General features: G+C 35.3%; 1 protein-coding gene across 1 annotated transcript in view; it reads right to left on the reverse strand.

Moving 5' to 3' along the window:
• Positions 1-10,774: 10,774 nt before the first annotated feature.
• LOC128860827 (peroxisomal ATPase PEX1) overlaps positions 10,775-12,493 on the reverse strand; it is a 54,103-nt gene continuing 52,384 nt past the window's right edge. Inside the window, exons 11-12 of the mRNA XM_054098588.1 lie at positions 11,148-11,251; positions 10,775-11,067 (exon numbers count right to left, since the gene is read on the reverse strand). Coding sequence (XP_053954563.1) covers positions 10,995-11,067; positions 11,148-11,251 — 177 coding nt within the window. The 3' untranslated portion in view covers positions 10,775-10,994. The remainder of the gene's footprint in view (positions 11,068-11,147; positions 11,252-12,493) is intronic.

Genomic DNA, 12,493 nt, shown 5'->3' on the forward strand with positions numbered 1-12,493 from the left:
CATAAAAGTGTATTCTAAAAGGCAGCAGCTATTCGATAAAAGACGACCAATGGAAGAACAAGCTCAAGCACCCACAGTAAATATGGCAGACGAACTAGCCAGAGAAGATGGCCAACTGGAACGCTTAAGAGTGGCTGGAACTACAACAGCAACTACAATTCCAACAACAACAACAACTCGAACCTCATCAGCTCGATGGAATCTACAAAAATGTGGCATATCTACCGGTATTTACGGGAAGTAGAGATATAACAATAAATTCGTTCCTGAGCAGCGTAGAATATTATTGTCCAATCTACAAGAGGAAAAACTAAAGAAGGAAGCTCCAAAGGCTATCTTTTACCGCAACATACAACGAGAAGCCAAAAATGTGATCATCAATATACAGCAACCTGTCAATTGGAAACTAATGGAAAGGACCTTGAAGCTGAAATACAGGCCGAACATGAAACCCCACCAGATTTACAGAAGAATTAATGAGCTCCGAGTTAATACGGTTAGTGAATTAGCTGTAGAGCTGCAGAATCTTAAGTATAAAAGTGATGAAATAAGTATCTATTATCGAGAGGATCAGTGCATAGACTTGTCTAATGTGGACTGTTTTTTTACCAATATAGCTAAGAAAATGACGCAGGGAACACTACTGGATAAAATATACTCGGAAAGGGAGTTAGGTACCATAATAGACATAATGATGAAAAGAAGATATGAAGATAGTTGTATTTATTAGGCAAGAGTTTAAAAAATTTCGGGGAAACAATTCCAGCACTTTTAAACAGGCAAATAAATACAATACAATAATCCGAACCCTAATTACAATACAAATCAGAATTATCAGAAGAAAGGCCAGGGCAATTTAAATTTTAGACTCAATAACAACTAGAATCACAACAATAAACCTATGAACAATTCAGGACAACATAGACAGAACAATAACTTCAATGGAAGGGTCAACAATTTCAACCGATTTTCTAATTCGTGTAACTTCCAAAGGTTCACAGAGGCAGGACACCCTGGACCAAATTCCAATCAAAATCGTTGGAATCATGCCAGGAAAAGCTTAGCTGAGCCCATGGAAGTACATAATATCCAAATGAACAGGCAAATGAAGTAAATTATAATGAAATTAATAAAATAAATAATAATAACCAAAAGACCGCCAAGTTAGGAAACCCTAGAACCAAAGGCAGCCAATATCGCTTGCCGCAACCTAGGCAAGAACAAAACGGATTTTTTGAACATAATCGTGAAGAAATAAACTATGATCAATTAGCAGGACACTCGGAACCAGACCTGTGTCACAGTAACACAGCTCTATCCCGACAAAGCCAGGATCAGTTTTTTTCAGAACGACGTCAGATTACCTACCCATCATAAAAATAACAATTAAAAATAAGAAGTACAACGCACTAATAGATACAGGTGCAAATATAAGTATAATTGATGAAGATAAAAAGGATTTGAGAAAACGCAATGAAAAGAGCCATTGGAATTTAGTACGATAAACATTACATTAAACAAGACATTATTAAATTCGTCATATGAATTCAAAAAAGCCCTAAGTTACAAAAAATTCAAAATCGACTTTTTAGTTGATTATCATGTACCGTATCATAATACATGTTCCTTTAAAATTTTATAATCCAACAACCAATAATGACGTTGGTATAAACAAAATTCGAAAAGCCCTAAGTGCAAGCGTAACAAATTGCCAACCACAACTGTAACTTACGCTTTTAGAGAAATAATAAACAACAAACACAAGAAGGCATAGCATGCCATGCCATTGTGTGTGTTCTTATTTATCAGTTACTGACGAAAAGTATTGACGATAAGGTTTTTTGCATCTCTGTATTAACAGTTAGTTTTTCTTTTGTATGTTTCTAAGAGGCTTTACTGAGTTGGAGTTAATGTAATTAAAACTAAAAATCTCTAAAAATGATTAACGAATGAAAAAAAACGGTGAATAAAACATATTTAAACTACAATAACCGAATGACCGGCAAAATTTATAAAGGTCTTAATAAGGGAATTTTGTGTGAAAAGAATCCTCGAAAAATGGGCTTAATTGTGAAAAAGCACATTGCGTCATTGCTGCCTATATGATGAAAATATAGGTCAAGAAATATTTGATGGATTTTGGAACATGGCATGGAAAGAAAAAAAGATTTATGTAATAAGTCAAGTAGAATTAGAAGAAAAAGCACGAAACCGTAACACATTTTCGAGGCGATCGCTATCTAATTGGATATTGGATATGCAATTGGATATTGCTCCGCCAAAAGGAACGTCGAAAAATGCTAAAAAATACGAAAAGCGCCTTAACTTTTTAAGGAAATGGTTAAACAGTATTCCAAAACTTGAACCCCATTACCGAAGACAATACAGTACAAAAAATTATTTACAAACAGATATTAAATCATACAACCAACTTTATAAACTTTATTGTGAAGAATGCGATGGGAATAATGACGATGAAATTTTACCAGTATCGTATCCAAAATTTATGCTTACCATAAAACAACAAAATATTTCATTCTTTAAACCAAGGAACGATATGTGTGATATGGTTTGTTATCAAAATAAAAAATATATAATAATAAATTGGATAATATCCATTATAATATATTATTATATTATAATCAATTTAATGCAAGAAATAAGCAAAATATTTTGAGAAAATTACCAAAAAGCAAACTTTCTATTTGAGTTACGCCCTTTTCGATTTCAGAAAAAACTAATTGTAGAAGGCGTAAGTTTCATATATCTGTAAGTAATATTTTTCCTTCAAATACTGATTCTTTTATGAAAAATAATCTTAACTTGAGAAAATATTAAAAAATTTTGCCTTATTTTTCATTTTAAAAGGTTTTTTGCTTCTCCTGTAAAATTTTTAAAATGTAACTTGATTTCATTTGACGATTTGAAGTATTGACAAACGCACCTTTAGAATTCAGTGTAGAGAAAAACGCGAAAATTAGTTGCAAAATGACCCAACTGAAAGGAAGAAGATATGATTTCATAATTGGGATTGATTTAATGAATTGTTTCAATACAATAATAGATTTAGTGGAAGGACAAATATCGTTTAATAATAAAAAAACTAGTTTTATAACAAATCCGTATAAAAACGTAAAAGTGCGTGCATTAGGAGCAGCTAACTTTGATTGGAACAGAATACAATTAGACCATTTAAATAAAGAAGAACATGACGAAATAGTGAAAGTGTTGAATAAATTCAAAGGACTATTCTTTAAAGAAGGTGATCAATTAACTAGTACAGTGGAAATACAACACGAAATTAAAACAGTGACAGATGAACAAATAAACTCCAAACTATATCGATACCCCCGCAACAGGAAATGGAAGGGAGGAGACAAATACAGGAAATGGAAGAGCAGGGAAATAAGAAAAAGTTGTTCAAGATATTCAAGCCCATTAATAATAGTACCCAAAAAAACTGACAATTCAGGAGAGAAAAAATATCGGTTAGTAATTGACTACAGAAAACTTAACGAAGTGACAATTGGCGACAAGTTCCCGTTACCAAATATAGATTCACTCTTAGATAAATTGGGAAGGGCGAAATACTTTACAACATTGGACCTCGCGAAAGGATACCATCAAATTTTGATAAGGGAACAAGATAGAAAAAACAGCTTTCGTGACACCTCATGGACTATATGAATTTATAACGATGCCGCTTGGGTTGAAAAATGCCCCGATTAGGTTTTCAAAGACTGATGAACGAAATACTACGTGATTTCATTAACAAAATGTTTGTAGTTTACCTAGATGACATTTTCATTTTCAGTACATCTCGGAATGAACATATAAAATTCATAACAGACATTTTCAGAGTTCTGAACCAGGCCAACTTAAAAGTACAGATTGACAAGTGCAATTTTTTGAAACGAGAGACAGAATTCTTAGGACACATATGAAGGACTAAAATCAAACCCTAATAAAATCAAAACGATTCAGGACTAAACTCTCCCGAAAACCGAAAAACAAATAAAATGTTTTCTGGGACTCACAGGGTATTATCGAAAATTCGTAACGAAAGTTGCTCAACCAATAACAAAGTATTTGAAGAAAGAAGTAAAAGTAAATATTAAAGACCCCACATATATAAAAGCTTTAGAAAAACTTAAACTACAATAATCTCACTTCCGATCTTGAAATATCCAAATTTTGAGAAACAATTCACGCTAACAACAGAAGCATCAAATTATGCGCTGGGCGCTGTTTTGTCCCAAGAAAGACACCCCATTTGTTTCGCAACAAGAACGCTAAACAATCATGAAAGGAATTATTCCGCCACCGACAAGGAATTTCTTGCCATATTGTGGAGTGTGCAGTATCTGCGACCTTATCTTTATGGAAGAAAATTCAAAATCCGCACCGATCACCAACCAATAAAATTCTTACATTCAAAATATAGAAGAAAAGACATGTTTCCAAGACGTCAAAGATGGTTACTCAAGCTAGGAGAATACGACTTTGAAATTGGGTATATAAAAGGGAAAGAAAATAGAGCGGCAGACTTCCTAAGTATACTTGAAAATGAGACGAAAGAAAAAAATTTGAAGAATACCGAACTCAACCTAAATCTAATACACAACGTTGAAGAAGATAGTGAGTCAATGGCAATCATTCATTTTGCGGATGAAAATCTTTTAGATCATTTTTACATAAAAGAAGAAATCGAAACAAATACCAAGCTCAAATAATACTAACCAATAATAAAACAGAGGAAGTAAAGATATTGATAGGGAAATATTTTTTTTTTTGGTATGGGAATAAGTTCCAGTCCTTTCTTAGCCAAAGTTACAAATTATTTCAACAATTAAATAATATACTTATGATATTATGTGAAGTGTGTATGTGCCATTGGACGCTACAACTTTACCCCATCTTTCAGGCAGCATACGGATTCCTCTGACGAAAAATTCGAGTTCTTTTGACTTGATCCATTCATTGAGCCAGTTTGCGATGCTCTCATAAGAAGTGAACCGCTCTCCAATAAGGGCTGACTGCATTTATCGGAACAGATGGTAATCCGAAGATGCAATGACTGGGGAATACGGCGGGTGTAACAAGATTTCCCAATTCAGTCCTTCTACATATTTCTGGACCGATTTAGCACTGTGTGGCCTGGCGTTGTCATGCAGAAAAAATCAGTATGTCATGTCTACCATCTTATTCCGGCCGCTTTTCTTTGAGAGCTCGATTCAAACGCATTACCGCATTAGCTGCAATCGGTAACGATCGCCAGTGATGGTTTCAGATGGTTTAAGGAGTTCATAATAGATAACACCCTTCTGATCACATCAGATGCATAACATAACCTTTGAAGTATGAATATTTTTTTCGCTGTCGTTTTTCGGGCCTGGTTCACCTGGCAGGCTCCAACTTTGCAGAAAACCTTTTCTTTCCTGCCGTTCAAGAAGAATCTCACACGTCACGGCTCTCGAGTTACCTGCTTTCTGGACCATTCCCATCGCGTGCAAACATTTATCAACGGTTAATCTGTCAACATCCAACTCTTTAGACATATCAGTTCGACATGCGTCTGCATCCCATAATTGTTGTAGGTGAGTATTTTCGAATTTTTTCGGTGCCCTTTCGCGATCTTTATCACTCACATCGAAATTGCCACTTTGGAAGCGTCGAAACCACTCTTTACAAGTTGTATTTGAAGGACCGTGATTACCGTAAATATTGATTAATCAATATACGACACATTTCAGATGCTCTTTTCTTTAAAAGGTAATAATGAAGCATGACTTCCCGAAAATAATGCTTTTTCGGGACGAACGTAGACATTTTTAACGTCAATTAAAAAAAGGATCTTTATGCTTTAAACGAATGTCAACTACTGCGATCGAGACCTCACCTTCAAATCACCAATATATTATTAGAGCGGACACAAAAATAGTATCAGCAGCGACACCTCTTTTACGAGGAAGAAACTTACTACCATACACAATAATTAAGGATGCATAGGAGTGTGAGATACCGAATTGGTTCTGCCTTTATTTTGAAGCTACATTCATACCATTTTATATGGAATAGCACAGCATTGTAATGACCACCTCAGCTTTGCTTCGGCTTCAACCAGTTGATGTATTTTTTCTACGACTGTAGTCTCTCGAATGTCCTTGAGTTTCTTAAGTTGGCGTGCTAGTGTAGACTAATTATTTAACGTAACCGCGTAGAAAATAATCGAGAAGTGTAAGTAGCATCATAGTGGCGATTGTCATTTAATGAAACTCTCTCGAGAGGACTCGAAGTTTAGAGTACTCCAAATTAATGATAATGAAGTGTTTAGTAGAGGTTATGTACTTAGAGGCTGTTTTATTAGGAGAGATTCCGACAGCCTGGAAGCTGATGTATGCAGGTGCTATTATTCGACTTTCCCAGCCACTGTCTAATATTATTAGCAGGTTTGGCTAAAATATCTTGAAAAAATCCACTTAACGGATTAGTGGCTTAAGAAATTTCAAAAACTATTTTTTCCCCACTTAATATGAAATAATAAACATGATATATCCAAAGGAATAAAGTGGGAAGAATTACTAAGTACACTGAATTTCTAAATGTGATTGATCTATAAATATATATGTATATAAGTATTTTGCTTTTATAGCTATTTACATGTACATACGTTTAAAGGGAAATATCACCCTTAAGGGGTTATACGCAGTTATGACTTTCAAAAAAATCGATTTTTTTATTGCATTTTTGTAATGTACATATATTCAAAAGTATACGCACGAAATTTTAAGTAGATCTAAGCAATACTTTCGGAGTTATACCTAAATATGTAGAGATGCCTCGGCACGTTTTAAGGTAAGTATTGAAACTTTAAACCTGTTTTTTTCAAAACGGCATTTTTCAAGTCGGTGTACACGATATCTCGAAAACGGCTTGTTTGATCGGTCAACCGTTTTAACTCAATCTTTAAAGATACATTTTCTAGTAATTAATCGTTCCTTTTGTAAATCTGATACTTATTTTCCATTTTATAATCAATTTACGGCCAAATTTTAACGTAAAAATCGAAATCATTTCTTTTAAGAGCTGCCATTTTGTGAAAATTCACTATTTTGATTAGCCGAACGATTATTTACTAGATAATCGAATATATTAACAAAATTTGTTTGGTTTTTTGATTTCAGATAATCCAATCCTGAGTTACGATGTACACCGTAAATCGTCTTTTTTTAAAGGAGGTTCCAGAAATCGCCTGCAGCGCGCTCTATAATCAACATTTTCATAAATAAAAAATTTTGTTACGTTCTTGAAGGATGCTTTTATATCCGCCAAAATTTTCAAATTAAAATATTCTGAAGTTTCTTCAGGATAAATCCTTGACAACCCGTTTTTTATTTGCTTCATAACTGCGTATAACCCCTTAACTCAAATTGCACGTGCAGTTTAATCAACTGGGCGTATTTAAAAACGTTTTCGATGAAGATAAACTATAGATCCACCCTTTTTTACATTACTAAGACATGAATAATAAATTATCTTTTTCAGAATTTTGATTTATTTAGTTGTCCCGCTGAAAAAATCTTGGCAAACTAGTTACGCTCTAACCCCTAACTACGTGACCTTACCCCTTAATGACTTTAGAGCAGAGCCCCAAATTAACAGTTAAGACAATTTCCAAAAATAAAAGTCGAGGCCAAATACTATTGTAGACAAAAAATGGCGATGTCCTCGAGGTCCCCACAACCTCCTCTATAAGATTCAATCTCGCTTTTTATTTTTGTTAATTTTTGGAAGAAAGCCCAATATACGAGGTGCATTCAAAAAATATGGTGAATTTTCAAATTTCGCGGGCTACGTACATTCGACTTTCGATTATTATTTTTTTTTGGGGACACGCATCTCGAAGATATGTTCACGGTTTTAGCAATAAAGTGTGCTTAGTTTGTTTGTGAGAGGAATAAACAAGTGTTTTGCGTGTTCGGCGATTTTCTGCTACTTCACATCTACGAGGTAAACGTTCTTTAACTTTTGGCATCTATCCAACTGCTTGGGATCTTTATAATGCTTGAATAACCATTTTAGTGGTATGGACTCATAGGAATATGACTCCATCGCGTTTTTGAGAAAGATAAGATAAACTTATCCATATTGCCATTTATTCTCACCATTAGGTCAACACCATTCCTAGAAAATAATTCCCAAACTTTCAAGTTACCCCCACAGTAGTTTACGGTCTTTGTTGTGTACTAGGGATTGAACTCTTGATTTTTTTACGACGAACCTTCAAGACCAATCATTTTGACTTTAGTTTCGTCCATACAACGTATTCTTTTCCAGAATTCTACATCTTCGCTTCTCTGGACAGTTGCGAAAGGCAGGCAAACTTGATAGTTTCTTTCGACAGTAGCATTTTTTTCTGCTGGCACGCCTATACAATTTATTTCCATTCAGACGTCTTCGCATAAGTCTTCTGGATATATTCCAGCTGTATTTCTCAATTATTTCTAGCGGTATCGTTGCGGAGGACTTAAAAGGGTCCCGCTTAATTTTCTCAACGAAGGCCTTGTGCTGCTGAATTGTAGTCATTCGCGTGGATGTCTTTCGAATTTTCTTCTTTTAAGAACTTTTTTTCTGCACTAATATATTTGATGACATTCGATACCATTTTAAGAAATCAACTCATTATTTTTGCAAGTTTTGTTTGTTCTTCTTTTCTTCTTCTTCTTTTCAAGTGAGCATTTCTCATTTTCATGCCCAATAACGCTTTTAAAGGAAATATTTATATTTGCAACTATAACAGACAAGAATTTACCAAAAAAATTAGATTTAATTGTCGTAACTAATAATTAAAATATAACTGCCTTTTTTCTCTGTCCATAGCTGTATGTATGCATGTATTCCAATTCCAAAATAGTAGCTTATCTGCAATCACAACAGATAGCCAAAAGATTCTCCACCCGACTCTCACTCTGCTCTCAGAGTACTGCTCAATAATCCGGCATGCACGAGCAATGGAGCAACATTTCTCGTTCTCTACGTACCGCCGCCGCAGATGAATCGTATTCCGGTGAGAGCGAAAAAATAATTGGTACGACGAGAAATGTCTGCTGCCGCAAAAAGCGAAGATGCTGCCTATAGATCTACGCTGCGATCGGGCGCAACGCGAGCCCGGAATCACTGCCGAGAGCTAAGGAAAAGAGAGTCGTATTATCAGACAAAAAAACAAGAGCCCGATGTACGAGAGTGCGTGGAGCTTGAGATGCTGGCCAATAGGAACAACGCCCGAAAGTTCTACTAGAAAGTTCGGTGGCTTACAGAAGGTTTTAAGACCGGGGCCTCTTCCTGTAACAACAAAGACGGCGATCTGGTGACTGGCATCCAGTGCATTCTTAAATTATGGAAGGGGACTTCTCGAACCTGTTAAATAGTGGCAGCTGCGCATATCACAGAGAATGTGAAGATCCCGATACTCCAATCGTTGACGACGGAACAGTCGGTCCGTTACCCGACCATGACGAGGTGAGAATAGCGATAAGGCGGCTAAAGAACAACAAAGCAGCGGGCACCGACGGACTGCCGGCTGAGCTATTCAAACATGGCGGCGAGGAGCTGGGAAGGTTCATGCATCAGCTTCTATGCAAAATACGGTCGGATGAAAGCATGCCTGGCAATTGGAATTTTAGTGTGCCCTGCCAAATCCATAAAAAGGGTGACCCTGCAATCTGTGCCAATTATCGCAAGATTAGGGTATATTCAGAAACGCATTATAATGCGCAACGTACTTTTGCAGTGTTGGCAATGCGTTCAGAAATGCAAATATGGCAGTACTGCAAATGCATCGCGTTCCAAAACGACATTTTTGTATCAAACGTCACGCATTATTTGCAGGAAAAATTGTAATACTGCCGCTGATTACGCTAATATGATGTCTGATGAAAAGTGAATATAAAACTAATTTTTTTAGCTTTTAATGCAAAGATATATTAAATATACGTTATTAAAACAATATTTTATTACATTTTTCTTGATTTTAGCGATTATCTAAGTACATCGGAAGTAAAGTTGCTTCTCAGAGTCCGACTGAGCATGGAAAGTGAATTTGCTTCAGGGAGGAGGAAAAAGAGTTTTGTGGAATAAGGTGGCGGAAGAAATAAAAAAAGTGAATAAAGATTTGAAAATAGACGGGCAAATCGCGCAGCGAAAATTTTCTAATTGTTTCAAAAAAGTTTTTTTTTTTTTTTTTTTTGAAAATTGGAAAAATAATGAATTACAATCACAATAAATTAAAAAGCATTAGCGACTAGGAAAAAAAGATTTATTTTTGGGATTTTTTTCGTTTTAATGAACATCTTACTATATGTGATCTTCTTTTTAGCTTTACACGTCTTTTTTTTCTTAAATTTAGCAAAAAACTATCACTTTTTACTTCAAATATATCGTCAACAACTAAACTCAATAATACTTCCATTTTAGTGTACAACGCGTTCATAAATGCAACAAATCTTTTTGCAAATCGTTAACAAATCTATCAATTGCATCAGTTGTCACATTGGCAGTATTGCCAGCGCTGCAATTACTGCGCATTTATAATGCGTTTCTCAATATACCCTTAGTCTTCAAAATATCGCCTTTAAGGTTCTAGTGAGTGTATTGAGTGAAAGGCTCAAACTCACCATTTTAGATTTCAATACTCAAATTGTTTTTGCACAGGTGGTTTTGTTGGTATATACTACCCGAAATTTAAAAAGACATTTTGAAAAAAAAGCTGTTGAAGGAGTCTCTTGCCCATGTTATTAAAAATTCATTTCGCATTTATTTGTCAAATTAAACAAAACAACAAAAAAATAAATATATGTTTGGGATACCGCACCACTTTATATGTACATACGTATATATATCCATATTTATGGGTCAAATACGCTTCCTTAATATAGAAATAAAACCAAACTTTTAAAAATGATTGCAAATTTTCAAACTAAAGCCAGTTCGAACGACTATGCCAGCGTGGCTCGCTTAGCCACAAAGTCGCGTGCTCCACCGCGTTCCTTATTCGTGAACCGCGCATAACTGCAAATGAAACAAATATTAATTATATACAGTACAGATCATTAAATAGAAGTCTACAGTTAGGCAGGTATGAAACTTACGTCTTTTGATATTTGGCTATATCCGATGCACTGAGCGATGGGCGTGTTGTGTTGAAAGCTTCGATTAGATGCTTCTGGCGCACTAAAATCCTGGACGGCAGTTTCTGTAAAAGCAAGGAAAGAGGCCAGCGTGGGCAACGTTTAGCTATTAAAACTTTGCTACTTTGCGAATTACCATTTATGTAAATCTCACACACCCACATAAACACATACTTGCATATTAGCGCTAACTTAACACTTCAACGCTATCCGACAACGACAACGAGACAATGAGGAAGTCTGAAGTCATGATGCGTAACGGTGTACAAATTATGGCAAGGTCAGGTGGACGAGGGTTCTTTCTCAATTTTACGTACAGGACATGATTATAAGGCATAAAGCAACTTGCAAGAAAAAAAAAATTCTACAACTAGTGATACTCCACCTAATCTGAAGTAGTTGGTAGTGATTAAAATTTCATCGAAAGTAAAGAATGTCGCCTTGATCCGAAAGTTCCTCGAACAACCATCAGCTAATTTGAATTCTGTTTGTTCCTTTGTTAGGTTGCCACATCTGTAATTAGTATTTCTACCAAAATGTTATCGCCATTATTTGTAAACTCCCGCCATCTTGAGTAAATCTACCCCTACCTCCGTTTTAAAAATGGATTTGAATTTGCAACAAGTTTGTAATAAATTTTGCGTTAAAAGTGGATTCAATGGTTTGAAAACTTTAGAAATGATTTTGGAAAATTGTTTTAGTAATGATAATCCAAAGAAAACAGACGTGTACGAGTGACATGAACGCTTCAGAAGAGATAATGAGTCTATCTAGGATGACGAAAGTAGTGACAGGCTGTCCACGTCGAAAACTGATAAAAGAAAAGTTGATCAATAACCACAAATTATTATGCCACGAAGATTTGCCAGAAGGTCAGACAGTTAATAAGGTCTACTATTGGGCGTTATGCAACCTTTAAGTGAAGCAATTGGCCAAAAAAAAGTATTTGTGAGAAAACAACTCGTGGATTTTGCCCCGTCGCACATTGCCATCATTATCCGTGTGCCACTATTTTTGACCGAGAATGAAACGATACCATCCAACAGTCATCGCATTGACCTGATATGGCTCACTGCAATTTTTTTTCTGTTTAATCGAGCCAAAAAAACACTATGGGAAACTACTTTCGCAATTTAACAACCGAAAGGAAGTAATGGAAAATCGAATACGGCTCTGATAGCTATACCGAAAATAGTGTTTCAAAAATGTTTCGGAAGCTGGATCAAACGCTGGAATAAGTGCGATGCAGTTTATGGGGGTGCTTTGAAGACGATAATATCACTTTAGAGGAATAGACTTGTATTTGG

The sequence above is a fragment of the Anastrepha ludens genome, chromosome 4 (assembly GCF_028408465.1).
Source record: "Anastrepha ludens isolate Willacy chromosome 4, idAnaLude1.1, whole genome shotgun sequence".
Taxonomy (NCBI): Eukaryota; Metazoa; Arthropoda; class Insecta; order Diptera; family Tephritidae; genus Anastrepha; species Anastrepha ludens.